A 26,940-nucleotide genomic window follows, 5' to 3' on the forward strand; every position below is an offset into this window, starting at 1 on the left:
TCACATTAAACATCTCAAGCTGTATAGCAATTTCTCCTCTCTGCATTCTGCAGGCTCCACTTGCAGCTCCATGCAACCTGCCTGTACTTCACCGCAACTAATTTGTTACAGTGTTCAGGAATAGCTACTGAGCATACTGAAAAGGCAGGATACTTACCCCAGATGTTTCTTGGCCTTTCACTGGAAATGTGCATGTGTAGGAGCATTAACATTTCTAGCAAACATGTTTCCTTCAGTCTTGACAAATTTTTGTTTGACTTGGAGTGGGGGGTGGTTTGGCAGTTTCCAGATTTCTTTCCATGTAGGTTGAATGGAAAGTGGAGTTCCCAAATCAGTCTGGAGGCTGCCACTAACTTGGGTGGATGAGGAATTCTTCCTCATACGTGATCTAGCAATTGTTTCTCCTCACACTGCTCAGGTCGCACTGCAGCTAGAGGTCCAGTTTCTTTTGCAGTCAGCCGTGCTGGTAGGTTATTGCACTAGTGTTTCCCACCAATTTCCAATAGCTACAGCGTGCTTTTGAAATTTTAGGAAGTTTGTTTCAATTTCTTTGTGATCTTGGCAGAACTGGTGGAAACCAGACAGAGAAGAACCAATTTCCCTCAGTAATTTAGAACTCCAGCTGAACTCTTGTTCAAATTATAGGAAATACTGAAGAAAGGCTCACTTTCTGGAAGCCTGCCTGTGGCTTTCAGCAAGATTTAAAGAAGAATTAGCTGGCTAGGTTAAACACTGCTTTACTCACTCTTGTAAATCACAGCTCTAAATTCTTATTTTGCTTTTTTTGCAAGAATTAAAGGCTTATTGCAAGGTGTTCTTGTAATAAGGCAAATGAGTACCTGAGTACTCATGAGTATCTATGAAGCTTATATAAAAAGTATTGACAAATATACACTGGAGATGTACATATGGTTATGAGTAATAGAAGAGGAGATAATGGACCCTGACCTTCTTTGACCAATGCACTGCTCAGTTTCTGGCTCATTCCTTTGTTCAGTTTTGCATGTGGTCCATCTAGCTCTTTCCATGAGAAAGCTCAGACAGGGCTCTGAGGAGGGCTTGCTACCTTAAATGCAAAGAAGCACTTTTATCTATCTTAGACTAATCAACCACTAGTTTGATCATGCTTCCCCTAGTTCTAGGGATGAATAACCATTCTGCAATCACCTCATCCACTGCCTTCATGATTTTGAAAATGTCAGTCATAACCCCCAGTTTCTTTGTCTCCAGAGCCTTCCTTAGAAGTTGCTTCATTACCTTGACCATTTTACTTGTCCTCTCTGCCCTTTCTCTAATGTCATTGGAGAGGACATGACTTAATATCAGTAGGAATGCCTTCCGTGTGGGTTATGAAGTGGAATTCCCTAACTCCAGACACAGTAGCATCCTATGAAGTGTCCTTCAGCCTTTCTATCCCACAGGCCACCTCATCAAGGAACAGTTTGGCTGTTCCCACCATGTTGTCCTGGTTACATCTTACTGCACAGGTCTGTATGGGCTAGCATGGACCCTAGACAGAAAGTCCTTTAAACTGTGTGAAAATTTATGATAAACATAGGTGAGTTCATTGCCCTTATTCCCTTCTACCTATAGCGTGAAGTGACCCACAAAAGCACCCAATGGTGTAAAGAATAGGTTGACTTTCTTTCAATGCGTCTGCCCTTCTGTGAGTGCAGGGCAGTGGCAGCAGTGTCTGTCGGCAGAGGGATGCTCCTCTGAGGGCTGTGCAGCTGCAGACCTGTGCTGCATCCACAGGGCCATGGGGACAGCTGCCTGTGCAGTGAGGCAGAACAGGTTTGGCTGATAAAGGCAGAGGTTCTTTGGGGTGTTTCACAGAATCAGTTATTTTCATAAGGTAGTATCAAAACCAAAATTCAACAGGACAAAGAAATGAAAAAAAAAAAAAAAAAGAAAGGGAAAAAAAAAAAAAGAAAAAAAACCCTCACTGGACCAGGAAAGCACCAAAGTGGTTACTGTAGTAAGTTGAATTACTAATGTCTTTCCTGAAACTCCTAGCCCTCTTCCAACAGCCAGCCAACTACCATGACCACTTGACAACCCTGCCTTGGTTCTGGAGGAGCAGCTGCTCCACAATGCCCCTCAAAAAAACCAGGGGCAAGTGAACCTCCTGCAGCCAGCAATATGAATATTGAATATTGAATATGAATATGTTCAATTTTGCAGAGAACTCAGAAGCCCAGGATGTGGTTGGGATGGGGGTGAGGGGAAGATGTGTTGCCAAGCCTTGCTTGCTGGCTCCACTGTCCTTCCCCTTTTTGTGGAATTCCAGCACAGTCATATTCATTTGTATGCATGAAATCCATCTGTGCATTTTTAGAAGAATTTCTATTACCCTTGCTGCAAGGCTTGAGCCCAATGGAGAAAAGAAAAATGAGCTTAGGAGGAAATAGTAATGAGTTCTTACAGATTGCTTTTGTCTGACTCAGCCCATTAGACTCTGTGTTTAACAAATCAGTGATGCAAAATATGCCCATCAATAGATAAAACAGGAAAAGCAATGCTTGTCTACCTGCTTTACTATGGGAACTTGTTGGTGTTCTGCTAAAGGACTTCAGATGGACAAAAAGTAATTAGTGTCTTTAAGAAATACATCTTGCACATCCTCTGTCACCCTTGCCCAGGGTCAGAGCTGAAGCATGAGATGTTGGGCCAGAAGCCAGTGTCTTTATTTGTCCTTTTCCCCAACACAACCATGAAATCGGGTTTATTGACACAGAAGTGAGTTCAGTTTTCATGAGAGAGGTCAAGTGGACTGAGGTCCATACTGCTATAACCAGCCTTTGTTGTAGGATTCAGTAATGGTCACAGGTCTTGCCCATCCCTCTTGGTGCAGCTCCATTGCTTTTTGCTCACAGCATCACCCAGCTGGCACGTAATGGAAGGAGAACCGAGCGTGGGGAAAGAACAGTCTTTTGGGTCTCTTGGATCTTCTGAGTTTACATTTCTGTTTGAGTGAGAATCAGTCTGCTCCCAGACAACACTTGCCTTGCTTGCTCCCCTCCACACATCCCCCAAGGAGAGGCTAATTACTGTGGGCTGCAAATTGCCCAAAAGAGATTTTGGCTAACTCGGGAGAGAAGGGAAGACAGGGAGAGAGAATAAAGCTCCACCTGGGATTGACAGTGGTGGAAATGAAAATGGGGCCAGAAATTAAAATGGCTGCAGCGCTGATGAGGGGTAGTGCATGTGCCATACAAGGCAGCAGAACGGGGTGGGGGGAGAGCAACAGCCCTGACGGCTTCCCACATCCTCCTCCTCATAAATCTGCCTCAAGTTGATGGAAGGAGATGTGCTCATCTGTTTCCAATGCTGAGGGTGCCTGTCCTTTTATAAATCTAACCTGATATCTCTTGTCCTGTCCTGACTGTAAGTAGCTGTGCAATTTCTGAGCATGCCAAGAATGAAAATGGGAGTGATTTAAAATTCTGAGAGTTGAATATATTGCTCATGCTGCTCCTTGTGCTTCTTTATCCCTCACTTTCTTATATGCTTAATACATGTCTTCTAACACCAGGTTCTGTGAGAGTGCAATGCTGCAATAGCTCTCTCTGTCTTCCTATAAATACCTTCTAAACATTAACCAGCAGCTCTTCTGCAGGGTTTGAGTTTGTTCTTGGGCATCACTGCTCTTCCTTTAAAATGCTCCATCAGTGGGACAAGATGGTCTGCCATAGCTCTGCCATATCTCAGCATTCACTCAGGGCAATCAGATGCAATTTAGAATTACTCCATCATTTCATGATGGGTTCCTGCCTTGTGCTGACTCACTTCTCTGTTATTCTTTTCATATGTGTGTTTGTGTCCTGCTTTTTTCTGGGATAGAGATATTTTTTTTTCCTTAGTATCTGGTACAGTGCTGTTAAGTTTTGGATTCAGTATGGGAATAATGTTGGTAATACAGTAATATTTTGGTTATTGTTAAGTAGTTCTCACCCTAAGTCAGGGACTTTTCAGTTTCCCATGCTTTACCAGTGAGGAGCTGCATAAGAATCTGAGAGGGAGCATGGGCAGGACAGCTGGCCCGAACTGGCTAAATGCATATTCCATACCAGAGAACATCATGGCCAGTATATAAACTGAGGCTGTTGACCAGGGGACAGACTGCTAGCTGTTCAAAGATGAGCTGGACATTGCTCAGCAGGTGGTGAGCAATTGCATTGTGCATCACTCATTATTTTTTTCAATTGAGTTTTATTATTTTCCTTCATTGTTATTGTTACTGTTGCTGTTATTGTTATCATCATTATTATTATTATTATATTTTACTTTGTTTCAATTATCAACTGTCCTTATCTCAACCCACAGGGTCTTTTTCTCTTCCTAAACTCTCCTCCCCATCCCACGGGGACAGAGAGGAGTGAGCAAGCAGCTGCACAGTGCTTGGTTTCTGGCTGGGGTTGAACCACAACAGTTTGTGTATGTGAACCATCTCCAACATAGTGATATACACCTATACAGATGGAATAAGTGTATTTCTGATGAAAGACAGATCTGATAATTGCATAAATAAAGTACAGATAATAGAAATGAAATCAATATACCCAGGCAGGAAATAAGCAAGTGCAATATGAAATGCACATTACACCACCGACAGCTATTTTAATATAGCCTGTGAATAAGGGATTTATTTATAAGGAAAATGCTAAGACAAAACCTAAGAGTCTAATTATTTATCCAGCTATGCAATTATTAGTTATAAATCTCTAGAATGGCTGAGAAACTGTTTGGGGAAATGCCAAGTCTGGCTCAGTGTGAAATGCTATTGCTAGGAACTGTGTTATTCCTAGCAATATATTATGGCCAAAGACACCAGAGACTTTCCATTTTCTGGGAGCTCTGCCTTTTTGCAGCAAAAAATGTGCTTTCAGTGATGGCTTTAATATCATGTTGCAGGCTTCAGCCACACAGGGGAGGAGGAATGGAGGCAGTTCCATTTAATCCAGACCTTTCTGGATTAAATGTCTGTTATGCGGTTGCAAGGGACAACAGGGGACTGGGTTTAATGGCCCAGGTGGTCCCTTCATATTCTGTACTCATATCCTATGCTATTCAAATGGTTCCTTGGGGATCTCTGCCTGATCAAATATGAATGGCACTAAATCCTGAGACCTGCTGGAAAGCACTGACTTGAGTGATATAGTATGTGCTGAGCAGAAGAGGAGCGTGTGAGTTAGCCCAGGTCAGTTTGTCTTACCCCAACCCCAAAACTACAGTATTTGAGGCACCAGACAGTGACAGGTCCTCAGGAGCAGGTGACACAGCTCTGTTTCCCTCACAGCAACTGCACAGAGAGGTCCTTTATTAGAAGCTGATACTGGCTCTTTTTCAGTGCTCTTTGCATCTTCCATCCAAGGCACACCTAATCCTGTGCCTAAAATCTCAATGTCACTAGACTTTTGCCAATGGTTAAACAACAAATGACATCATGTAATCAGTAGGGTCTCCTAGCACACTGGGCACAGTACTTCACCCCCAGAACTTTGGATATGTGTCATAAATTCATCTTTGCCCACATATATGATGAGTATAAAGAATGAGTTACGTACCCTTGTATAGTTCTGATAGGGCTATACCACAACTGCACTTAGGGTAGGGATTGATACCTTAAGCAAATCTCCCACTATCTTCTGCTGTGTTTTATAAGGAAAGACTAAGAAACTGGACCAATAATCAATGTTAAGTCTCTATTTAGTGTAAAACCTATCACACTATTACATATATTACACTAGCCAAACATGGGAAAAAGCCAATTGGAATTTGCCATCTGGGTTAGAAAACCCCACAAAGCAACATTAAAAAACACTGAATGTTTGGAATGAATCTTTTAAGAAATGTTTCCCAGCTGACACTTGCCAAAACCCAGTGCAGACTGATTTGAACTGGGGTTAGGAATCCATCCATACACAAAGACTTCCTGGGATGTGCTGCCTTCTCAGGCTTGGTACAGCTCCACTATAGCAAAGAGCTGCAACAGAGGCTGTGCTGAAGAAACATTGCTGCATCACCCTCTGTGTTCTCTCAGCCCAGAAGGGAGAGGAGGAAGCATTAAGGATCCTGCCAAATGTTGTCCCAAGCTACACTTTCACAGCTGCTGGAGGCACACGTCTGACCTGTGTCTGCCCCAAGCCTGCCTGTATTTTTGCTGAAGGAGGCTGAGCAGAGGATACAGGGGGTGTGGCTCTGCAGGCTTGTGTGAGCTTCCCCAGGTGGACTGGGGATGACAATGGGATGCTTTACTCTGTGAGCTGCTGCTCCCATCACAAGTCCCAGGACAGGTTCCCTTCACCCAAACCTCCAGGAGAGTGTTCACATCCACCTCGATGCTGTTACTGCCGTGGGGCTGCGGCTGTGTGGAGCTCCTGCACAAGAACTGTGCCATGCCCCAGGCCAGCAGAGAAGTCTCGTCCCCTGGGAAATGTTAGGAGATGGCTACTTTTCCATTGCAAATCCTGGGGCAGATTGGTACCATCCAGGCTCGAGGTTTGTGTGTGACTCATGGTCATCAGATGGTGGAGGGAGAGAACAAGCCCTGCCCAGCTATGGTCTTGAGGGCCTGTGGACTAATGTTTCTCTCATTTACAGTGCTGAATTTTTCATGCTACACTAATAAAAGCCATTTGTACCATCCTGTAGTCATTTGCTGAATTGTTTGACAAAGAAACAAATTTGGCAGCATGTCTCTTCCTTGGTTTGCAGCGTGCATCACCACTCTCTTCCCCTTGCCTTGCTGGACAGCCGTGGTGTACTTTGCAAAATTGTCTAGGAGCAGAAATTCATTATAACATAAGATCAGCTGCACTGAGTCAACCCAAAAAATGCTTTTCAGTGTGATCCTACCTCTGATGATGGCTGAGAGTGAGATCCCTGTGACTAAGTGTAAACACAAGGCAAACAGAATGATGCTCCCCAGGCCTCCTATTAATTCTGGCTGTATTTAAAAGCAGCATTTGAGCCTGCACAGGATAAGCCTGTGCTGATCTCGAGTTCAACACCACAACTACTCAGGCATCTTCAAGTGCAACCTCAGCTACACTGAGCAGAGCACACTGCACAGAGATGAACACAATTTCCCACCTAGCAGAAGATCTAACCTCTCAGGCTCTTTCTGCAGACATGTGTAACCCACAGAAATGAGAGGTCTTCTGCCATTTGAAGGGATAGAGTGGTTCAGGGAGAGATTTGCAGAGTGCTGGTGCTGAAGTAGGGGTGGGGATGAGATACTGGGACCAGGACAGGGAAAGAAAGGGTTGGGATAAGCACACAAAGTTATGAACCACTTCCTTCCAGTGCCTGCAAGATAGCAAATGTGCTCAGTGGTGTGTGAAGCCACACTGTTTTCATGTGATGTGCAACCTCACAACTCAACCTTCCTTACCCTCCTCATTTGCATGGTGGCAGCACATGGGAGACACATCCAGATCCCTTCACACCCACTCAGCAGTGCAAGAGGTTTCCCTGGGACAGCTCTGTGCATCACACAGCTGTCTGTGGGTCTGGATTGCCCATGGCCACAGCTGAGCATCTCTGCCTCTCACAGGAAGCAAACACCCAGCATGTGCCCAGTGCCCGATGAGTGCTAGGAACACAGCCCTGGTAGAGCCTGCTGTTTCAAATTAGCATGTTGAGTATGCATCTGAGAGCTCCTCAGACCACACAGGGCAGGGGAAAACCAGAACATGTCACAGGGGATCTGGGAGAGAAGAGAGGCAAGGGGTGATTCAGCATGCCAAATCAGCCCACCACAGATGAGTGGTGATGCAGGACACTCAACACCTTGGAAACCAGGTCAGCCTCTTCCAAGCACATTTTACAGTGAAGTACTGGAGGCAGCTATTACTGAGGTGCAAATGTGATAAGCCATGAGCTCTGGGCTTGCAGCATCTGAGAAATGTCAGGCCTGGGGAAGCGCACGCAATCCCACAGAGAAGTGGTGTCTCCGGTGGCATGGGGACTTGTCACCTCATGGGAGCCAACAGCCTGCTGGCTCAGGGCACCTCACTGGGATGGCTGGGCTGTGAACAGGTAGGAGTGTAACACTGTTTGTCCCCTTTTCTGGTTTTCAGTTCTGCTATAAAAGACTGTTTCCAAGGCCATGTGAATTGTGTGTGAACAGGAAAAGTTCAGCTGACTTTTGCCGAGGAACTAAAGTATTATTAGCAACCTCTAAATTTGAGCCAAATCTATGCTGCTGCCAGCCCTGTCAGAAGGGCTATATCTTTCTATTTCAGTTATAAAAGCCCCCACAAACTTACAAACCAAAGACCCTGTTTGGGAAATGAAAGTACTCTTCTGAGATATAGCAGCCCAAGAACAAAGCCAGCCATGGGTGGGATGAGCAATGACCAGCAGGGTTTTTAACAAGCTTGGGCAGAGTTTCACACCTGTGAGCAGTGTGGTATGTCATGGGTAAGGTCTGTGCTGTCAGAGAGTTGCAGCAGAGGTTGCAAGCTGGACAAGAACCCCAGCTCAGTCATATTTTCTGTCCTGTGGGGGATGCTGTGCCAATGCTACGGACAGTGTGAGGGGACACAAGGGGAGCTGGCCTCTGGGTGACTCCGTGTGACTTGGTGTGAACTAGGGGAGGGACAACTAAACCCCATAGAGCATCTCAAGACTGATACATCAGCACAGCATTTACGCCATGCAGAAAGGACACACCATGAGCCTCACGAGGACCTCTGTTAAGGTCCCCACATGCAGCAATGGGGACCAGGGAGCTGATGTAGTTTAAAAACAAGCCAGTAAAGGGGGAAAAAAGGTTGTTTTCAGCCAGATCAGGTCCCTGTATGGCTTATCAGGTGGCTCTGCCAGTAGGTGCATCGATTAGGAGGGATATGGAGGGAACAAGCACAGAAAGGGATGAATGAGTGAAGCAGGCACTGAAAGGAATGCTTGGGAAGCAGCCTGAAGGGAGCAGGGAGAGTGGGCACATGAGATTTGGGGAATGAGGTCACAGCTGAACCAAGCAGTGGGGTCATGACATGAAAACTATTATTTTCTGCTTTTCAGCAATGCCTCTGCTGAAGGCAAGTGGAACAAGATACACTTCAAGAAACCTCAGTATTGTTAAACACAGCTCAGGACTAAGCTGCAACTTGATCTGTGATAAATGACCGCCTGCTTTCATTTATGTCTGAAGCTGCCTGGGCTGAGAGAAGGAGGTAAATCTGTCCACCAGCAAAGGTGTATGGTCCCCACAGTGGTGGCAGAGCACAGGGACACACAACTGCAGCCTCACAGCTTCTGGCAGGGATTTCCAATATCCCCTCCCATCTGCTGAGGGCAGTAGGAAGGCTGGCACTGCCTTTTGAAAAGAAATTCCTTTGCTGCAGCAAAAGGAATAGCAAGAAGCAGCTGGCCAGGAGATATCATGCTGTTCTGTTTAATCCCACAGGACCAAAGGGGCTCTTGCTGGATCAGACTGACACCCTCTGAAGTGCTGTGCCAAAAGGACAGAAAACATTGTTTGGGGATGAAGGCAGCAGTGGCACTCTGTTGGGCAAACACAGGAACATAAATCAATCGTATGCTTGTGCAAGTAGTGGCAAACAGCAGCACAGCAGGCAGCAGCCTGCTGCTCCAAAGCATCCCCTGGCCTTGCAAGAGGTCATGGCACACAAATGGCAGAAACAGCACTGCCATAACTGCAACATCATCACACCTTAATTTCTTTAGGTAGAAAACACATCCCATTTCCTCTCTGCCCCTTTGGTGTCTGGTTCCCTTCCCCTGAGGTTGAGCAGGAATCTCCATGAGGACAGCATCTGAGGAGCTCAGTAGGCAGCCAGCACCGAGCCCTAGGAGCTCCTCTGTCTGATGAAATCATCTCACAGTGTGAAGATCCTTGCAGCTGAAATTGAAAAGTTATTTATTTCTCTTCTAAAGGGGAAAAAAAATCTCACCGTGGAGGCTGTTTGTCCTTTGGGGTAGAATCTCACTTTTGCCAGCTTCTGTGTTTCTGTGCGCTGGCTGGGAGCAGTGAGATATTCTGGCAGGCAGGATGGAGCAGAGCTGATGCTCTGCTGCCCACAGCCTCCCTCTGCCAGGGCAGGTGCAATGAGGAACACAGTTCATCCCTCCTCTCTCCATGGGACATGGGGATCACAACAGCAGTGCTAAGAGCACCTTTTGCTCCACTGCAGCCAGTCAGCAATGCAATGGCTGGCTCTCCACCCTCACCCCTCGAGGCATTGAACTGCCTTGATAGGAACCACGGCTGAGGTGTCCTGCATGGCCCCTGGCAGCTCCAGGGATAGCAGTCTTCTTTACCCAAGGGGATTGTGAAGGTTGTGTCTGTCCCCCTCATGCTCCAAAGGAATATCATAGCATACAAAGTCCTTCCCTCTCCCAGGAGTCAACATGTTCTCTGCAAGAGTGCTGGTAGGCTCTGCTGGGCTCTGCAGAGCCCCTCAGAAGGGGCTTTTTCATGGGAATGCTCATCCTGCTCACTCCAGCGGGAACATAACACCAACTTAAAATCACACAATGAATGGTTTTACCACTATTCTCAGTTTTTACTCTCTGTTCTCTTATCATAGGTGAACTATTTCCAAGCATGGCCTAGTCTTGCTCCCAGTGCCATCTGCAAGTGGCACACTAATGCCTAGGGCCAGTGCTCAGTGCCTTGCAGTATCCCGTGCCAACAGTGTGTTGGAAAGCTTTCTGTGAATATTAAACCTGCTACTCTGCTACGAGAAAGTAACTTCAGAGCAGGTGAGAGTTGAAGGAGGAGTCCAGGGCCAGTCTTTTCTACATGCCAGCAGAATTGCTTTCCCAGTCCTCAGAGACACATTTGGAAACCTTACCTGGCAGAGGTGTGACTTAGAGCAAGCTGTTACTGCACATTATGATTTTTCAAGCTCTGGGAAACTAGGATTGTAGGAACTACTGCAGGAAATCCTTGTGGCTGGTGCACAAAAATTTCTTATTTCACTTGGACTTTACCTGCTTGCTCAGATCCTGTGCTAAGCTGGACTGCTTTCTTTGGCACAGGTAGGGGAGGGGTCCTGCTTCAGGACTGGGCCTCCTATTTAAAAGAATAATAAAAAACAGCATTCAGTAGTAACAATACACCTGTTCAAAAATGTGGATGGTTTTGCACTTCTCTTGGGCTTCAAACCTTGAGGAAACAGCTCATGCCACAGCCAGCAGCACCGGCGTGCCGATGGGGCCAAGTTTCCACTAGAGGGTTGTAGTGCTGTAAGGAAGCAGCCGTGGTTCCTGTGGCAGAAATATTGCATGCATTCCAGGCCTTTGTCAGCAGATCAAAAGCAGCCTGCGATATCCCGGATTCCAGCAGGCTCCGCAGTCTCTGATGTGCATGGCCAGCAAGCTGCAAGAGGGCTGGGAGGGGAAGCACAGCCTGCTTCCCTGCCTTCCCTGAACTGCCTCAGCACCTACAACATGGTTACAGACAGACAGACAGACAGACAGACAGATAGATAGATAGATGGATGGATAGATGGATAGATGATAACAGAGAGAGAAATGGTAAGCAAACACACTGTGCCTATGCATATGCACTGATGACAGAATGTTTGTTTGTGCACTTGGGATTTTGATGCACAAAAAGCCACGAAGCATGGCATTGGCACAGCATGGAAATGAGTCAGGGCACCAATGGTGAAGCAAAGCCCACAGCCTGGCAACATGGCGAGTGGGACAGCTAGCAGCATCAGCACAATGATAGAATCACAGTGTCATTCAGGTTGGAGAAGACTTAGAATGTCATTGAGTCCAGCTGTTCTCCCAGGACTGTCAAGTCCAACACTAAACCTCAGTGCCACATCTACACAGTTTTTAAATACCACCAAGGATGAAGACTCCTCCACTTCCCTGGGACGCCTGTTCCAATGGCTGACCACCCTCTCAGTAAAGAAATTTCACCTAATATCCAATCTAAACCTCCTCTGGTGTGACTTGAAGCTATTCCCTCTTGTCCTATTGCTTGGTTGTTTGGGAGAAGAGACTTTTCAGGTAGTTGTAGACAGCAGTAAGATCTCCAGTGTCTCATCAGTACTGAGTAAAGGGGGATGATCACTTCCCTGGTCCTGCTGGCCACACTGTTGCTGATCAGCAGAACTGGGAAATGTTATCTCTTCATATACAGCTGCGGCTGCAGATCAGGAGCTACCATGCTGTGCATTGCACCAAACGCGTGTGAAAACTGCCTGGAATTTTCAAGCCAGCCTTAAGCAGGAGCTGTCAGAGAGGACTGCCACTTCTGCCACCAACCACATTCCCAAGTCCAGTGTAGCTCAGTAGGTTCTTGTGTATGTGGCCCCACATGCATGTTTACAGTGGTGTTTGTATTTTTGCATATTTATCTGTAGAACCATAAAATCGTAGACTGGTTTGGGATGGAAAGAACCTTTAAAGGTCATCTAGTCCAACCTCATTGCAAAGAGCCTGTGTGTGCAGCTTTCTGAGTAGATGGTGTGCTAACTGCTGACGACTGTACCAACAAGATCAGGGTGGCTTTGCTGCTTAAAACAAAAACTGGAGCTGTGTATGACTGTGGGAAAAGCCCAAATATCACTGACATTGCCTTCCTTTCGCAGAAAGAGTGGGAAGGCAAATGCAACCACAAGGCCTGCCTGTAATATGAAAAACACATCGTGACATTCACCAAGAATTTACATAGTGATCAATTTATGTTGCATCTGTTTGTATGATACTGTCACTATTTCTAGATAGATGGAAAATGGATTTTTCCTACATTTTAATCTCTTTTGTTATCAGAGAAGTTTTGAGGAAGCAAGTAGGAGACGTTCTTGCAAAATAAAATATTGCAGCAAAAGATGGGCTTTGGCTCCTCTGAAAGATGACCTGATAATACCTAAGTACAACTATGTAAAAACCACCCATCCAGTTGACAGAGAATCGTAAAATATCTTGAGTTGGAACATACCCACAAGGACCATCAAGTCTAATGGAGGAGCCATAGAGTGCTATGATAGGTTATCTGACCCAAAATAGATACTTGAATCTTCTTCCTTTTATAGTTGGCTGGTGGAGAATCACTTCTCATGCTAACAGGGGAAAGCAGGAGTTCAAGTGAGCTGTTTTTGATATAGTGGACAAAAAAGCCCCACAAAGACACTCAGCTATCTGAGGAGGCCTGCAAGGTGGACACAGAGTTGAGAGAGTCACCTCCCACAAGTGACAGTTTCCATTAATAAATCCCAGACCTCAGGGAGACCAAATAAGCTGGAGAACAAGGGCTGGTGCTGGTGGAGCTTCTCCTGCTCTGAACTGGCTAAAGGTGGTGGCCACATGAGCCTTTGCATGAGTCTTTGCTGATCCCAGCAATGCAGACAAGCTCTGTAACTCCAGACCACTGGGGTTACCCCTCTCTTCCTGGGGTGCTGCCATGGGGCAGAAGGGTAGAGGGTCTCCACCAAGGATAGGCAGCTGGCATCAGCTATGAAGAGAGCTATGGCAGAAAAGCATGGTGTGAGGAGCATTTGGAGTGTGTTATGAGAAGGATGGGAGGGAAGGAACATGAGTGCCCTGCCTGGGAATAAGGTGTCTCAGCAGCTATAGGTTGGAAGGCTAGATTAAATTTTTTTTATTACCTATTCTAACCAGTGAGAACGTTTATAATCTTCCTGCAATAAATGTGTCTATTACTAATCTTTTGCACCTAAGATTCCTGTAGAACACAAAAAAAAAAGAAAAAAAAAAGAAAAAAATAAAAAGATCTGCAGAGGAGAGCAGTCAAGCACCATTGCCCCATGCAGCACCAAAACCCTCCAGCCTTGGTGTAGTACAAAGGCTTTCTGCACCTGCTTTTGTGAACAGCTCTGCAAACCCTCTTCTCACATAGCGAGGAGTCTCATTCCCTCCCGAAGGAGTCATAAAACACAGCTTTATCCATCCTGCATGCAGCAATCAGACAGGCTTAAGAGCTTCAGCACTCGGAGGGTAGCAATATTTAAAACGATTGTGCCGACCTGTTTGCCTGCCTCGGTCTGCACCAGTAATCAAAGCTCTCCTCGGCGCAGACTTGCGGGGCACATTGTCGGAGCTGGGAGCAGAACACTGAACAGAGGGGGAGTTGTTAAGCTCAGTCCTTTTGCACAGGGCGATGCACAGCTCGCACAAAGAGCCCGGCGCTCCTGCCCTTGCTCCGCTGTCCAGCTGCTGAGCCACGGAGCACGGGGATCACACACCGGGCAAAGACGGCAGCAGACACATTTCACCGCTTTAGACTGTTTTATTAAACAAAGCCAATCAAAACTCCACCGGCGATACACCAGCTCCTCATTTACACACCACTCCTTTTCCCAGCTGTGGCAGAACAAAGAGGCTGAAGTGTAAATGAGATCAGTGTGGAGTGTTATGCACATGAATTTTTATCAAGGAAGGGACTGATTTGCCACCCTCCTGCGACAGCAAGAGCTTGGTCATCAAAAAGTCGGAGGGAAAGGGTAGGTGAAGAGGCTGGTCCATGCCTCTGTGTGGGCAGGGGCGTGTGGAATGCTGGTGAAAGGCTGCTCTTGTGTCTGAGAGTGACTGGGGGAGCCACCGCAGTCAGGAACAACACTGGGAGGATCCTGGGTTTTGGGACAAAAGCTAAGTACGACACAGTTATGAAGCAAGCATACAATGTTCCTTCCAGTCAGCATGCAAGATGCCTTTAGGAAAAAATTCTAAAGAATTAACTGAAAGTTGTTACCATTCCTTGGGCGTGCCAAGTGCTCATGATAAATCTTTTTCCTGAAGAAAAAAAGCATGGCTAAATCAAACTACAGAGCTTGTCAAGCATGACATTTACAGAAATCTCACTGGGTTATGGGTTCATTTCTTAAACAGTTGAATTATAGCAGCTTCTGGGCATCAATATACAAAGCGAGCTGACCCCCTCAGTGCTGTGGGGAGTCAGGGTATGAGCAGCAATGGAGAGATCGCGCTGGTTATCGTCTTAATGTGTATCTCAAAGTCACTTCCGAAAAAGAAGATGAGATAGTAGTTGAGTATTCCAGCCACAGACATGAGGAACAGGAACAAAATGATGCGCTTTCCAAACAAGTAACCAGGAGTGCTGAGGAGATAGAAATGGGGAAAAGCAATTTGTTAATGTGCATCATCTCACATGAGAACCCTCAGACTTTGGACTCTGCTGTTGAGACCAAATGAAAGACTTCAGGGGCTGAGAGAGTGGGGGAAAATTTATTTTCTGTCCTGATTGCCAGGCAGTTGAAAGGACTTATATGTAATTTTCAGGATCCATTTGGGTCTGGATTTGGCCTTCTGTTCTCAGTGAAGGCTGATGCTTACGAAAGTGTCTGTTCAGAGACACTTGAATGTGCTCTCATCCATTACAGGCTGTGAGACAATTCTGTTTCACATGTGTGTAATTGGCTTTATTAATATAAATGAAATGTAAATATTAATATAAAAGGACAATCTTGTGGAAATAGTGACACAAACATGCAAACCCGTGTTTGTAGAGAGTCCTGTGAGCAGGAGCTGTAGGCCCCCTGACCCCAGTGCTGCTGCACATCTGACATCTGCCACAGCTACCCCCATTCATCCAAAAGAGAGGAGCTTTCCCGCACTCCCCAGTGCCAGCAGCTCTTGCAGGCACCACCACAAGCCAGTGGCTCTGCCTGTGGAAGTGCAGCATCCAGCTGTACTGCTACCACATTCTGGATTTTTTAAAGAGGCTATGCAAGTCCTTACCTCTGAGTCCTCTCCCCGAGGTAGCCCACAAAGTACTTTTGCCTCACAAACAAGTACATCAGGCCAGCAAAGGCAGCAGGAGCTAGGTAAAGGACAAAAAACCACATTAAAAACACTAACCCAGGTCTCACTGTACACACTGTCCCCATCTGCTGCCTGGGCTGGAATGGAAATGGAGATCTGCAGTCTTGGGTTATGGGACAAACACTGGAACTAGGATGGAGACCTCTGCATGGGAAACAACACTTGCCTTGCCCTCAATCCAGCTTTTCTGAAGACTTTGTGGGTGTAACCCTGCACACAGCTGCACCCATTGCAGAGCACACACTCACCACCATCCTTCCAGTACCTAAAGGGAGCCTACAAGAAAGCTGGAGAGGGACTTTTTGCAATGACATGAACTCATAAAACAAAGGGAAATGGAAAGAGAGCAAGTTTAGATTATATATAAAGAACTTTTTCACTGGGAGGCACTGGCACAGGTTTCACAGAGCAGTTGTGGATGCCCCATTGATGACTCAGGTGATGCACTGATGCATCACCATCCCTGTAAGTGCTCAAGGCCAGGCTGGATGGGGCTTCAAGCAATCTGGTCTGGTGGAAGGTGACCCTGCCCCTGGCAAGGGAGCTGTAATGAGATATCTCTGAGATTTTTCCAACCCAAACCATTCTATGATTTTGTGAAACCCAATGTAGGCTGTACCAGGCTCAGGAAAGAGAGTCCCAACTCAGACACTGTCCTCACCAGAAATAGAAAGCAGTTGGTAGATGTACTTCACTAGGAGCAGGTGGAGAATACACTATGGTCCAGTACTAACTTCTGAGCATAAAAAAAGGGGGTTTATCTCATATTTCTAGCCTTTCCCACAATTGCAGGCAAAACCCCTTCTTCTCCTGGTCAGGAATCTCCTTTTTTTTTCCAAAAAGCATAGCCATGTACCCCAGGTTAGCACTCATCTTCATGTTGGATAAACTCACATTGCATTGAAGGGGATCACAATTAGAAATGCAGGTCAATAGTACCAGGTGGCCCTCAGCACAGGGGAGGCACAGGGGAGAGCTGGCAGTTCTAGCAATTTAATAAATTTAGCCCATTTCCTGTCCCAAACCTGAATAATGTGGCAATAATCCAGAAACCAAGTATTAAACCCTTCACCCAAAACAAAGAGAACTCATCCATAATGCCAGTATGGGAAATGCCCCTGGCCTGGACTACCATGAATGAAGTCTGGGAACACACCTGTTAGCATAAGCCAAACCATGCCATCAGTGCTGCTGCTCAATGCTTAGCTCCAGAACAGGAGGGTAAGAGAGTCTTCCCTGCTGCAGGAGGCTTGCACCCTGAAAGTGTAACTTCCAAAGTGCTCACCATCCTTTGCAGAATGTGTCGCCAGGTTGAGGAGGGAAAAAACAAACAAACAATTGTGTTACCTTGGCTGCAGAGAAGGCCAGCACACCAAAGCACGGCGAGAAACGTAGGGTATGCATGTCCACAGTTTTGACTAGAATGGAATTTATAGGAGAGAAATCAGAGCACAGGCAAATAGAAAAAAATCAGTATGTTTCACCAGCAGAGACTGGTCGCAGGTTAATTTGGACTGCACTAGTGCTCTTGAGAGTAGACTTTTACCTCAGAGTGGTGGGACACCCCTGACCTGCCAAGGGCTGGGCTCCTCACCCAGATCTGCTTCCCTGTTTTCTCACTCAGATAATAGATGCCTTTGTGCTGCCTGATGAGGAAAACAAACCATCCTCTGCCAGCCTGGCCCCTGTGAAAGCCACTTTCTCCCTAACCCATTTGATCATGATACATGCTGTGAGCTTTATTGGCTTAAAGTCCTTTTAATTGAGTCATACCAATAAAGCTATTGGATGAAACCAGCAAATGTAGAATTGCATCACAACTAAGAGCGTCTCACAGAGTTAACATGTGTCTTTGCAGGGGAACAGGAATGGTGTCCAGCTGCCTCCTTCAGCTGTGCATGCTTGCTGAGGGAGAGAAGTGGAGAGTGATTCCATGTGGCAAAGGAGTGGAAAAGTGGAGAGCTGTATGCCAGTAGAGGTGCCAGAGACCAAGGGATTTGTACGAGCTCTGCCACCTACCTGCTCCTCAGCAGGCTGAAGTCCCTGCTGGCTTTTTCCTTTTGAGCCCTTGGCACTCTGGCTGTGCCTGTGCCACACTTCCAGCAGTGAACTGCTCTAGAGAGACCAAATGGGATGGCTACAGACCTATATAGATGCACCACACAGTGGCAAGAAGGGTGCTGGATTCAGCCAGCAAATATATCTGAAAATCTCATGTCTGAACAGTGAGTGCAGCTAGGGATTATGTACAAAGCCTTCACCTGAGGCACTTTGGAATCCACCCCTGGCCCCCAAAAGGGTTTGGAATTAATTTTAATGCAGAACATGATGAACCCCACTCTACCCTCACTGACTCCTCAGTTCTTGTCTACTCACTTGGCAGTGTAGACACGGTCGAAGGAGGAGGATCCCTGCCGCAGCAACACCTTCCCGTTGCAGTGTCTGCTTTCATGTTCCACTTTGTTAGCGAAAGAAGCTGTTAAAAAACCACAGAGTATTCAGTCTGAGATCTCACCTGAAGATATTGCAGAAGTTGGGCACTGTGGGCTCAGCTCTGTTCCCATAAGCATCAATGCTGGACAGATGGCGGAAGAAACACAAGTGCGTGAGGGTACTGGATGTGGCCAGCGTGCTCACTCTGTCACCCAGGTTTAACCAAACCCTCCATGCATCCCCACATGTCTCTATGTGGCTGGTAGCAGCCTCTCACCTCCAATCCCTGCTTCATCCCAGATTTGCACTTTGGGCAGTCTCTGCATCTCTGCTACAGAAATGCTGCTCTGGCCCGGTCCTTTGAGCTCAGTGGGAAAAGAGCTTTCCAGTCAGAGCTACCAATCCCAAATCTTGCTCTCCAACAGAGTAGGGAGACAAGGGAGTCTATTCTCTTTTACTGAAATCCATTTGCCAAACCAAGGGCATCTTGCAGGGCTGGTTCTTTTCCCAGAAAGGCCCAAAGAAAGCCTGGTCTTAATGTCTGATCTGTGTGCATCCTCATTTTAAGCAAGAGTTGTGTCAGAGTGTTAGTTGCTACAAAAATGCAACATTTCAAGATAATGTATCATGCTCTTGACAAACACATTTTATCTGATGACACTAAACCAGAGACCATCAATCATATGTCTAAGTACACCAGAGAGAGCTCCAGCTGGCTAAAAGCTGCAAGCTTTCTGTTGTTGTGCACCCCATCTTAAGTGTGTCCAAATCATTCTCTGGTTTGGAATATTCACCTAATACATACACATGAAAGGTAGCCCATCAGGAAATACATTATTATAACAATAAAAATTTAGCTATATAAGCCATAGGATTTTATCCCTGCAATCTGAAGAGTTGCCTCTTTCTGCCCACCCCCCCCCCCCCCCACCCCATTCACTGATGCTGTAAATAGGTCTTTTGTACTTCCACTGTCTTTAACAAAAACTACTGAGTTTTTCGGTTCCCAGTATTGTGGGATCCCCTGGGTATATACAGCCCTTCTGCAGAGAAACCCACAGTGCTGTAAGCCAGCATCCCTACTCTGAGCCAGGCTGCAGACCCTCCCACTGCCACCAGCACAGTGCACTGGCTGGCTCCTGGGGGACCCAGACCAGACATCATCTGCTGGCAGAGTTCTCAGCATCTCCATCTGCACACCAGCACAGCCTTTGACAAAGAGGTTACCCTGCCTACAGTGACTAAGAGGACCTAATTGAAGAGGACAGAGTTGATCAGCACTTTTTTGTCCAGTGCTGAGCTGCATAAATGGACTTCCTGCAGGTCAGGGACCACATGGACTCACTGGTAGCATACCTCCTCCCTTTCTTATATAATGCTTGAAAATCTCTAGAAAATACCACATACTTGGCTTTCTTTTTTCCAAGAAAGCCAAGTAAGCTATTTATCTCCCTCTCCACTGCTGCAGCTGCTGCCACTTCCCAAATATCAGCTTGCTGCTGCAGAGAAGTTCCACTATGCTAGGAGCCAAGAGGGTGTTTTTACAAGCCATCATGAGAGGAGTGAGCAGAGCAAGGCTGGAGTGGAGACGTTCAATTCACCTCAGTTGTTCCAGGAGATAACGCCCTGAGGCTCCAAGGCTGCAAGACTGCCCAGAGCCTGAACAGTGGGAGTCCCACTCTGATCAAGGTAACATGCAAGAGTTCAGTGTAAGCCTGGTTGTTTCACAAATCTGTAACAACAGAAACTGGGAGCTGATGATCCCACATAGCCAGTACTTGCAAACATGTTCCTTATTTCTCTCCACTTGGCTTCCTCTGTCCCGATCTGCTCAGCAATGACCACTGATTTGCCCTGAAGCTGCTGGATTGCAAGATATCTATGGTAAAAGAATAAAACTTTAGGCTGCATGCGTCACTCAGTGGTATGTGGCCATGTGAGTCATTCTGTAGGATGTGGAGATTCCATCATGAACAAGGTGACAGGAAATGGACACCAAAGTGGGGCGGCACCATAGCCCACCTCCATCTTCAGGAATAACAGCATTCAAGCTATATTCTAGTCCTGCACCCTCTGCAGAGAAGCATTTAATCACAAATTTACATGGCACTGACTTCATGCACTCAGAGACAGTCAAGCAGAGGCCCAAGTGCTTTGCTGAATGAGAGCCACAGCAAGAGTTCAGCACACCTGATACCCCTTGACAAATATTTCTACTGCCTTCATAATTGCATTCACTGCAAGACTGTGTATCAGGTCTGCTCTTTCTAGACAGAAAGCTTGGGAAGAGGAAATCAGATGACGCAAAGCCTGAAATCATGGTTTAGGGCTGTCTGCCTCACATGCTTGACAGACTCTGACAAGCATCCTACTTCCCCTTTGTAACAGTGGGGTCCATAATCTCACAGACAGATAAAAGGACATGTTTGGAAGTCTGACATGCATGAGTGAGAGGAAAAAAACCTGTAGATAAAGTCATATTATTACATAGCAAGAAATGTATATTTGACACATTTCCTTAATTACAGTATGTGCTCTGGTCTTAATGTGCCATATTCTGGTGATGTCACACATTGTGCATTTGCCAGAGAATAGCATTGGGTTAAATGATGTGGCATTTAGTGCCTATGTTGAAACTAAACCAGTCTGCATCTCTTTTTTTTTTTTTTTTTTTTTTGCTCTTTGGCAGCTAGGCTCCCACCACTTCCCCCTCTCTGCAGCAGCCCAAGAATAGCCCACTTCCTAGGACTTTGTGTTCAGTGGGAATCTCCCATTTGTAATAAGATGCCTTCACTACAGATTTCTGGAATTTTCACCAGCCACCCAGCCCATTGCTGAATCTCTTTGAACCTGGGCAAACTTAGTGCAGCTGAGCCAAAACTCCTTTCTTTGAATTCTGGGCAGAATTTTCTGCTCAAAAAAGTATTTGCAAGAGAGGATGAAGAAGTTAAAATAAAATTTGCAGAGGAGAGATACTTGTTTTATTTAAAAAAATCTTGAAGACTATACAAGGGACTGTACAAGGTCTGAATAAGAGCTAGAGAAAGAAACTTCACCATCTCAGGAAATGTACAGTGTTCTTGGGACCACAGTTAATTGAGATTAGCTATACTGCAGGAATGGGAGATGCAGGAAAGCAGGAGAGCTGCCTGCCCACAAATAGCCCACACAGACTCCTCCAATTCTGTTTCCTTCACCCAGATCCATGTTCCCCCAGGGACTCCATCCTTGCACATGGCAGCAGGGCTTCAGCTTGAAAGCAGCTCTGCCTGACCATAGCATGGATCTAGTTCAGAAAAGGAGGTCTTAATCATCAAATAAGAATTCATATTGCCACAGGGTATCCCAGCATATTAGTCCTTACATTAGCTGAAATGTGTAACAAACTCACTCCAGAACATCAGAGAGTAAGACCATGTGACTGTCAGGATACTGCCAACATGTCACACAGAATTCCATTCTTAGAAGGCTGCTTCTAAAGCCAAAGCCATGCTTTAGAATGCATGCACTTATAACTAAAGATTATCTATCCAAAGATCAGCTCCAAATATGTCATCCTGAACTTTCCTCAGCTCCCTTCTATCCCTTAAATAAATGTTTATTTTTGTCTTACCATTCTGGACAACACTGAGCAGGGTGACGATGGCAAGCAGGACAATGCTTCCCAGGGTCTCCTGGTCCATTTTGTGAGAGGGCTCTCAGGGTGGATGGTGCAGCCTCCGTGGCAGCTCAGTGCTACGAGCACAGAACGAGGAAGTGAAGGTCTTATCTTGAATCATGAAACACTTCCTATGGTTTCACAGGAGAGTGGCAGCACCCTCTGCTCTGGTGCCTATGAGACCAACAACCACAGGCTCACTCACTCGTCGTGTACAGATGAATCCCAGGGAAAAAAAGAGATTACACTCTGTGATCTAAGATGATACATAATGTGGAAAGGTACCTATTGCCCTTCCCACAGACAAGCAAAACCTGGATATCTAAAGCATGTGCCAGCATTTGGCCAGCTGTGTGGAACAGCAGAAGGCTGGAAGAAACCAGTCAGGCTACCACAGCATTGTCAGCAAGTGCTCAGCCCCTCCACAAGTAGCTGGGAGGAGAAATAATGTTGAAAAGTCTCAGCAATGGTGTTGCTCTCATGCAGATGCTCTTCCTGGTCACATCTCCATCAGCCTCATCAGTGAGGAGGCCCCAGGCCTGCACATCACAAGCCAGAGTTCCTGAACCCCCTGGAATATTGGAATGGACAGTACACCAGTGCTGTGAGCATTGCTGCTGAGTGCAGAAATATGTCTTTTGTTACCAGGCATGGATCCTGCATCCTTCCCCCTACAAATAACTCCTTGGAAGACAGCAACAGCTACAAGCATTCAGTGTTTTACAGGCTCAGACTTCACAGCTGTGCCCCAATTTTAGTGCTTGAAGCCCAGTATAGCTGAGCACAATTGATGCAACATATTCACAGCTCGGATCCAACCCCTTGATGAAGCTGGCACAGAAGCACAGGCTGCAGTGCTGGACAGAGGGGTGGGTTGACCTTAGCTGAACATCAGGTGCCCACCCAAGCCACCCCATCTCCCCTCCTCAACTGGACAAGGAAGAGAAAATACAACAAAAGGCTAAGGGGTTAAGATAAGGGCAGGAAGAGATCACTCACTAGTTACTGTCATAGGCAAGTCAAACCTCACTCTGGGTGGGACACAGCCACCACTCCACAGGTAGGAGTTCCCAGCAGGAGCCAACCTGCATAACCTATCTTTTCCAACGGGGACACATTTACTTACAATGGTGTTTTTAGCCAGTCTTTCTACTATGCAAATTTTTATAATCTGTAGTCTTATATATGGAAAACTCTCATATACTTTGGGTATAAACAAATAAGCAGAAATGAAGTGGTTGAGAGGTAGGTGATTAACACTGTGAGCTGTGATGTAGTTATCACAATAGGAAAAGGCTGTCTTTCTGGGATGCCTTCCCTACAGTCCATACAGATATGGCGGTGTGAGAAGCAAGGCCATAAAGAATATCAAGATTTAGATTTGGCCTGTGATTTTTTCTTTAGATTTTTAACTTTTGCCAGACCTGCTTGAGGAAAAAAACAAAATTCAAGAACAAAAAGAGAAGGAAAACAGCTGTTTGAGAATGTTTGTAGTCAGGCTAAAGTTCTCTTTTTCCTCAGAATACAATATTTTCCTACTTGAGCAAAGGATTGATTTCTATTGAGCCCAGGATTGTAGCTGTTATTTAGGGATGGTATTTAATGCTAAGCATCTACTAATGTTCTGAGAAGAAAAACCCATCACCTAAAAGCCATTATGCAATTAAGTCAAAAGAAGAATATTGTCTAAGCAGACAGATCAGTGTTATGACTGTAAAGAGGAGCTGTGCATGGGCATGGGCAAGCAGGAGAGAGCTGCTGACAGGAGAGGATGAAGGGGACAGCACAGGTCCTCAGGGCATCTGTGGTAGGAGGATTCCCACTCGTCCTCCTGCAGAAGGCATTATCCTTCTGCTACCTGTTTTGTGCTGGTGCAAACCTACCAGGCAACCTGCAGCTTGCTTTTGATTTACAACTGGCAGTACAAGCACAAGAGCCTGCTCCAACTTGCCAAGAAAACACACACACTTCCCTCCTATCAAAGACTTCCCAGAGGTGACTTCTATTCAGCAGAACTCTTGTATAAAAGAGGGTAGGAATCAGGCTGCTAAGGTGTGAAGTTGCCATAATGCAAAAAAACCCACAACACACCAGGAGTTTATGCCAGCAGGCTTTCCAGCTGGCTGACCCAAGCTCCCATCCCTCACCTGGTGCGCTGGCCACATGGTGAGAGATGAGCTGATGATGCCTTTGCTTTCTCCTTGCCCTGTTCATTGTTTTGCAGCTCTTTGCTTTGCTGCTGCTCAGTGCCTCTCACCACACACTCATCCCCACTTTGCTCTTCTGCTCTACCCCTTCTGATTTCCCCCCATCCCCTGGCACCACTTCGGCATTTTGGCACTTGACATCCCCAGTGGTCTTCTGGAAACCCAGCCTGTTTCCTCCTCTCACCCAGGTTTGCTCCAAAGCCATCCCACATGTATGCGTGGAGGAAAGCAGGGTTTCACACTCCTCCCTGCATTAAAAAAAAAAAAAACATGACATCAATTCCAGGTCTTGTTAAAATGATTTCTTAGTGTGCAAGGAGAAAAAAGCTTTGCCAACAAGAACATCTTTGGTATGGCTGCCTTAAGAAAGGAACTGAAGGGTTTTGTTTTGTTGGGTTTTTGTTATTTGGTTGGTTCTTTGAGGGCAGCATCACTCTGAGGGCTCTGCTTGAGGAAAAACAAGGAAATTAAGGTGGTATGTGAGACATGGAATAAGAAATCCCTTTACCATGGAAAGGCAACACTGTTGTACAGCCAGACAGAGCAGAAACCTCTTGGGGGGAGGAACATCACCTTTTCATACCCCTTAGCACTGGAATAGCTGCTGGGTAGAAGGAGATTCTGGCAATTTTTTTGCAATTTGGGGAATTGCCTTCGCAAGGGAATGCTAAAATGACTCTGTTAGCAGTGTTTTCCATATCTACACACTAAATTGTTCCTTCTCCCTGAGACCTAAACACACACAAGATCACTGTCTGGATAAGACAAAGTTGGCACCAGTGGAAAACCCCATCCACCTGGGAGAAACATCAGTGCAAAGCACCTCCATCATGTCTCACTTGGACCTTTGAAATAAGGGATTTTCCTGAATAGACAAAAGAAAAAAAAATAAAAGGGGGCATGCAGGAAGGGATACACACATTGGAGAACAGTGTCTGCGCCTTCTGTAACCCCCAGGTGTGGTCAGAACTCTTCAGGCACAGGCAATTCAGGACTTTGGCAGCTGCTGTCAGACCCCCGCCCTTTTCCTTGCTGTATGGCTGTTTGACATCCACATCATCCTGTCCAAGGAAGATAACCTTGACAAAGTGAGCAATGAAGCTCACGAAAATGTGCAAAGCCAGCAAGCTTTTCCAGTTGCTCTGCGAGGCTTCCTACACGTTAATCTCCTCCTCTGGAATCTTGAACAGCCAGTCAAAATAATCCCTTTGTAGAATTGCTTTCATGGTGAAGAGGAAAGGAGTGGGAACACAGATCTATAAATACCTTTTGGGATGTTCATCTCTCCTGTCATGCACTGCGATCAGAGCTCTGGAGAAAGGACTCCAATGAAAGTGCGTCTTGATAAAATAAAGGCTGCTTGCGTGAAGCTCCCACATATGAAAGCCAGGTGACACCCAGCTGTCATGCTTTGTCATAAATGCAAGGGAACACAAGCCCCTTGGACTGTCTGGTTAATATGAGCACTGTGCTTTGCAAACTTAAAGCACCGCAGCCCCATCAGATGTAGTGCACACGCACACGTGTGGGTGACTCCCTGCCGTCACGACAGCCTGCCTCGGCATCGCATCCTTGCTGAACCCTGACAGAACCCCAGCGGAGCGCGTGAACAGAGCTGGCACTGTAAAGTGCAGCATGAAGAAAAGGGCAATGCTACAGGTTTTAAAATGCTGCCTTCATTCTGCGCAGCCAAGAGAATGAGCCAACAGAGCACCGCCTCAAACACCCCTCCTCCTCCACATTTCACAGGCTTCCTCCTCTCACTCAGTTTTCATATTCCTTGTACAAATTCAGCTCAAAACAGAGTTGGAAGACAGAAGCTGTAGGCCCTCCAGGTCCCCTGGCACAACCTCCTCCTCCTCATCCTCTATGTCCCATTGTCATGGTTCAACCCCAACCAGCAACTTAGCCCCACACAGCCACTTGCTCACTCCCCACCAGTGAGATGGGGGAGAGAATCAGAAGGATAGAAGCAAGAAAAGGGTTAGGAAATTCCACACATGCAGGCAAATAAAAACAATAAATGCATTCAGCACTTCCCACAGGCAGGCAGGTGTTCAGCCATTTCCAGGAAAGCCAGGTTCCATCACATAATTGTTACTGTGGAAGTGCTATCACTCCAAGTGTTCCCTCCTTTCTCCTTCTTCCCCTAGCTTTATATGTTGAGCATGGTGCTAATGGTATGGGGTAAGCCTTGGATCTCCTGGATCAGCTGGCCTGGCTCTGTCTCCTCTCAATTCTTGTGTACCCCCAGTCCACTGGGTGGGTGGTACACCCCACTGGTGGTGGGGTGACGTGAAAGGACTTTGCGTAAGTCCTGCTCAGCATCCCTTTGTGATCAGCAGCCTTTCCAGCACCAATCCAAAACAGAGCCACATGCTAGCTACCAGGAAGAAAATTAACTCTACCCACAGTATTTCAGATGGGGCCGTACCAGAACTGAGCAGAATCACCCCACTTGACCTGCTGGCAATGCTTTGTCTAATGTGTCTAATGTGACCCAGGGTACCATTCACCTTTTTGGCCACAAAGGCCCACTGCTGGCTCATGGTATCCACCAGGAAACCCAAATTCCTTTCTGTGGGTTGAATTCTAGATGGGTGCCCCCAGCATGTCCTGGTGCATGATGTTTTTTTTGTCTACAGCTGCAGGACTTTGCACTTCTCCTTGCTGAACTTCATGAGGTAAACATCAGTCCATTCCTCCAACCTGTCAAGGTTCCTCTGGATAGCAGCATCACCCTCTGCTCTGTCTGCCACTCCTGTGAGTCTGGTACTGTTTGCAAACTTGCTGAGGGTAAACTCTGGCCCATCATCCAGATCCTTAATGGGATGTTGTGCAATATTGATC

At 46.3% G+C, this 26,940-nt stretch overlaps 1 protein-coding gene across 1 annotated transcript; it reads right to left on the reverse strand.

Annotated features, from left to right (window-relative positions):
- Positions 1 to 14,219: 14,219 nt before the first annotated feature.
- ALOX5AP (arachidonate 5-lipoxygenase activating protein) lies at positions 14,220 to 21,964 on the reverse strand. Its single transcript, XM_021541877.3, has 5 exons — positions 21,839 to 21,964; positions 18,169 to 18,268; positions 17,140 to 17,210; positions 15,709 to 15,790; positions 14,220 to 15,067 (listed from the first exon to the last, which is right to left on the reverse strand). The coding sequence occupies exons 1-5, from the start codon at positions 21,906 to 21,908 to the stop codon at positions 14,905 to 14,907; spliced, it is 486 nt and encodes a 161-aa protein (XP_021397552.1). The 5' UTR covers positions 21,909 to 21,964; the 3' UTR covers positions 14,220 to 14,904.
- Between the last annotated feature and the right edge of the window lie 4,976 nt (positions 21,965 to 26,940).

The sequence above is a fragment of the Lonchura striata genome, chromosome 2, assembly GCF_046129695.1.
Source record: "Lonchura striata isolate bLonStr1 chromosome 2, bLonStr1.mat, whole genome shotgun sequence".
Classification (NCBI taxonomy): Eukaryota; Metazoa; Chordata; class Aves; order Passeriformes; family Estrildidae; genus Lonchura; species Lonchura striata.